Source organism: Haliotis asinina, chromosome 1, assembly GCF_037392515.1.
Source record: "Haliotis asinina isolate JCU_RB_2024 chromosome 1, JCU_Hal_asi_v2, whole genome shotgun sequence".
Lineage (NCBI taxonomy): Eukaryota > Metazoa > Mollusca > Gastropoda > Lepetellida > Haliotidae > Haliotis > Haliotis asinina.
Genome location: NC_090280.1, coordinates 45,612,278 through 45,617,007, shown reverse-complemented (window position 1 = coordinate 45,617,007; position 4,730 = coordinate 45,612,278). Strand labels below are relative to the sequence as shown.

General features: G+C 43.2%; 1 protein-coding gene across 1 annotated transcript; it reads right to left on the bottom strand.

Annotated features, from left to right (window-relative positions):
• Positions 1-1,839: 1,839 nt before the first annotated feature.
• On the bottom strand, positions 1,840-3,774 carry LOC137273016 (ankyrin repeat domain-containing protein 50-like). Its single transcript, XM_067805459.1, has one exon. The coding sequence runs from the start codon at positions 3,772-3,774 to the stop codon at positions 1,840-1,842; it is 1,935 nt and encodes a 644-aa protein (XP_067661560.1).
• Positions 3,775-4,730: the final 956 nt, after the last annotated feature.

Here is a 4,730-nt window from a genome sequence, read left to right as displayed (position 1 = left end):
GGAATATCGTGTTCCACTTCGATGTTTTAATATCCAGCTTTTATGTACGTTGGGTGTTGGGGTTGTGAAAAAGAAATCAAATAAGTGTTTGTATTTCAAGTTTCTCCATTTTTCATAAACGTGAATCGATTGACATGAGTGAGTCCTTGGTTTTGCAGTTCAGTAACTATTTCCTTTTCACTCATTTTCACTCAGCACCAAGGATACTGAAATGGTATACTCCAGCACTAGCAGAAGATTAATAGAAAATTAATCGATCTACCAGATTGTCCCATGAGCCACCGCCTTCTGGGCATAAGACTCTAGGCAAAGTTCATAACATCAGTTTTCAAATCCACAGGTGTTAAAATACAAAATCAAATTTGCGCGATTACATAATCCACACACTTGGCATGACCAGCCGATTGGTCGAACCGGGTCCATTCAACCACCCTTCTAGGCGACGTCAGGGCCAAAGTAGTGTATTGACCAATACGAACACGGTTGCAGGCCCCTATTGCCCCCAACCACCAGGATCCCCTCCTCCAACGACACAGGGCCGCAACTCACGGCAAACGGGTTGGTAGACGAAATATCCCCCCCGGGTCCACAACGGTGATGAACGGCTCTTAGCGTTACCCAGCACCCACCACGAGGAGGTGGCCGTTCACGGGTGCCATGCGTAAGCGAAGTCCCACCAAACTGACACCAACGGGTTACAGAAATGATATACTCCAGTTAATCCAAAGGATCAACCAGATTGACCCAATTGACCAGATTGTGGAAGCAAAAGCAATGTCATCATGTATTTTAAGGCACGCTGTTTGTAGCAAGAAAGGGGATCCACCCACACGTTTTTGGAGTGAGTGCGTGAGTGAATATTGCTAAAACGGCTACAGGGTATTAGACAGTCTCTGTAAATTCATTACTAATTATAAGTCGTAATTTCATATTAATAAATTTATTTTGTTTAAGAATTACATTTTTTTGCCGTTGCTAGTTGAAAGTTATTCGTCCTGAGCAGCAAAGAAAAGGAAGCCCTCAGTTTCACATGTAATGCCATCATTTTCCATGACGGCCTGGACATGTTCAGTGTTGTACCATGGATAGACCTCGGACATGGCGAAGACGCTAGTTCACTAACAGTTATTGACAATTGATCATTACTGCGGCCGTTGCTGAAACTGATCCGTTACTACTCCCACTGCTAAAACAACTGCAGTTTCCTTTACTCCCACTGAAGGCTGCCATTATACCCCGATGCTGCATACTCTACATGGTTTCTTGTTCAACACAACACCGAATTCAATATAAAAGGACGACAATCATGTATTTCATTTGTATTATACATCATTATCTTCAACAGACATGTATATCATATTTCTTACAAGTGTCGAGATGAGTTGGATCGTTGACTGTAAACAAACGAAAAATTGACATTAAGTATAATGCACAAAGCTAAATACACAAAGAAGATGGACTGTCATTACTTTTCCTGTAGGGAAATTATCCTAACGCACACTGACCAAGGTTTGTAACGTAGCTAAATACCGTTTGTAAAACCTCTATGTCATGTGGCAAACTTCTCAACCGAGCACGCTTTCCCTGGACGCCTGACTAGAGTTACTTCCTTTAAAGAGCGTTTGCAAGCGCAAAACAGAATTTCCATTAACAGTACTAGTTTTCATAAACAAAACACTCTATATACATAATGTAACTACTGACAAAGCACATGCTACATGAAAGAGACAGGTGGCACAAAAAGGTCCAAAGTGTATCCATTTCGTTTTCCTCAATACTAATTCTTCCTTTAGTTCTCAGCGTTGATGGCTCATAGTGACGTGACATATTGCACCACCTCTAAATATATCCCCCTTGGTGGGCCAAATCAAGAAAATTTGTACCGTCTTCATCTGTCAGTGTGAGATTTGCTTCGTTCTCTACCAGTAGTTTCACTACATCTCTATTTCCGCGTTTTGCTGCTAACATCACCGGTGTTCTCTTCTTCCACCCCCTGCTGTTTATGTCAAGAGAGTTCAGTGAGAGAAGATATTGAACTACATCAATGTGTCCGCTCTCACAGGCAATGTGAAGGATGTTGTCCCCCCCTTTGCCACTGACTGACAGATCAGCTCTATGATTTATGAGTAGTTCGATCACTTCTTTGTGACCTCCTTTTGCTGCTAACATCACTGGTGTTCTCTTCTTCCACCCCCTGCTGTTTATGTCAAGAGAGTCCAGTGAGAGGAGATACTGAACTACATCAATGTGTCCGCTCTCACAGGCAATGTGAAGGATGTTGTTCCCTACTTTGTCAATGGTTGACAGATCAGCTCTATGATTTATGAGTAGTTCGATCACTTCTTTGTGACCTCCTTTTGCTGCTAACATCACTGGTGTTCTCTTCTTCCACCCCCTGCTGTTTATGTCAAGAGAGTTCAGTGAGAGAAGATATTGAACTACATCAGTGTGTCCACTCTGACAGGCAATGTGAAGGATGTTGTCCCCCCCTTTGCCACTGATTGACAGATCAGCTGTATGATTTATGAGTAGTTTGATCACTTCATTATGTCCGTGGTAAGCTGCTAACATCACTGGTGTCCACTTCCTCCATCCCCTGCTGTTTATGTCAAGACAGTTCAGTGAGAGGAAATACTGAACTACGTCAATGTGTCCGCTCTCACAGGCAATGTGAAGGATGTTGTTCCCTCCTTTGTCAATGATTGACAGATCAGCTCTATGATTTATGAGTAGCTCGATCACTTCTTTGTGACCTTCTTCCGTTGCTGACATCACTGGTGTCCAGTTATTCCATACCCTGCTGTTTATGTCAAGTAACTTGAGTGAGAGGAGATACTGAACTACATCAACGTGTCCGCTCTCACAGGCAATGTGAAGGATGTTGTTCCCTACTTTGTCAATGGCTGACAGATCAGCTCTATGGTTTATGAGTAGTTCGATCACTTCTTTGTGTCCGTGGTCTGCTGCTAACATCACTGGTGTCATTTTATTCCATCCCCTGCTGTTTATGTCAAGATAGTTCAATGAGAGGAGATATTTGAGGACATCGACACATCCTTTGTAAGAAACCAAGTGAAGAATGGTGTGACCGTCTTCATCTGTGAGTGAGAGATCTGCTTCATTTTTTACGAGTAGTTCCACCACTTCCTCATTCCTCAGTTCAGTTGCTATCATCTCTGGTATCCTTTTCTTCCATCCCCTGTTTTTTATGTCCACCGAGTTCAATGAGAGGACATATTTCACTACATCAATTTGTCTTCGGTAACAGGCAGTTTGAACGACGTTACCCAACTTGTCTCTGAGTGACAGATCAGTTCCATGTTGTACAAGTAATTTCACCACTTCCTTATGTCCCTGTTTTGCTGCTACCATCACTGGTGTCCTACTCTTCCATCCCCTGCTGTTTACGTCCACAGAGTTCAGTGAGAGGATATATTTTACGATACCAATATGTCCTCGGTACGATGCAGTGTGAAGGATGTTACTTCCCGATTCATCACTGAGAGACAGATCAGCTCTAAGTTTTGCCAGTAATTCCACCACTTCCATATGTCCTTCTTGTCCTGCTACCATCACTGGTGTTTTCTTGCGATGTCCTAGACTGTTGATCTCAACCATTTCCTGTGAGAGGATGTACTTCACCACCTCCGCATCTCCTCCCCTACAGGCGCAGTGAAGGATGTTGTCACCTGTTTCATCCACGATTGACACATCAGCTTCTTTGTCAGCAAGCAGCTTCACCACGTCTTTGTGTCCGTTCTCTGCTGCCAACATCACAGCTGTTCTCCCACACCATACTCTACCATTGATGTCCAATATGTTTTGTGAAAGGACATGCTTCACCACCTCTACATCTCCTCCAAGACAAGCTAAGTGAAGGATGTTCATGCCGAATCTATCAACAAGGGTTATGTTAGCACCTTCATTTATAAGTAAGTCCATCACATCTCTATATCTCCCACGGACTGCCCACATCACCGGTGTTCTACCAATCCACTCTTGACAGTTTACGTCCGCCTGTCCCTGTGACAATAGCAGTTTCACCCTTGACAGGTCCCCGGTCTTTGAGGCGTAATGGAGATTACACAGTGGTGGAGCTGTAACGCAAAGTTAAACTCTTTATAAAGCTTGGACGTCAGTACGTTACTCGTGTTTGTCTTGTCCTCAATGGTAAATGTGGAGTAGGCCAAACCAGTAAATCAGGGGCTTTTGAGCAGGATCTGTTGACTGATTGTTGTTTAGCATCAGAGTGAGTGGTCCTCTGGAGAGGCTACGTAAGTCCACAAACATTCAAAGTAAGTTAAAAAAATCCGCTATTTTAATCGTAGTATATGTGTCCTTTTAAATGGATGGCTAGATGTGCCTAAATTGTTAACGACCGAGGGGATGGTGTGCACCAGCTACGGTCCATGCAGGTAGCAAAGGAAACCGGTAGGAAGGGTCATCTCATAAGCAAACCCACGGGGGTTCATGGGGACTTACAGTACCTTTCCAACCTGCATGGACCCTAGTTGGATTTACACCATCCCTTCTGCCGCTGCCGATTGTACGAATGTTTAGCCAAATTTTAAAAGCACAAATACACTACGTTTAAAACCGGATAAGCAACAATTATACTGTGAACGTTTTGGGACTTACGTACCCTCTCAGGAGGACAATAGTTTTAACTCCCTTTGAGGATACAGCTACTAACAATACCAATTGCTAATTTATACTACCAATCATTAAAA

What these genes read in the sequence shown, in the direction of transcription:
- LOC137273016 (XM_067805459.1), bottom strand. Translation starts at nt 3,774, where the DNA reads ATGTTGGCAGCAGAGAACGGACACAAAGACGTGGTGAAGCTGCTTGCT.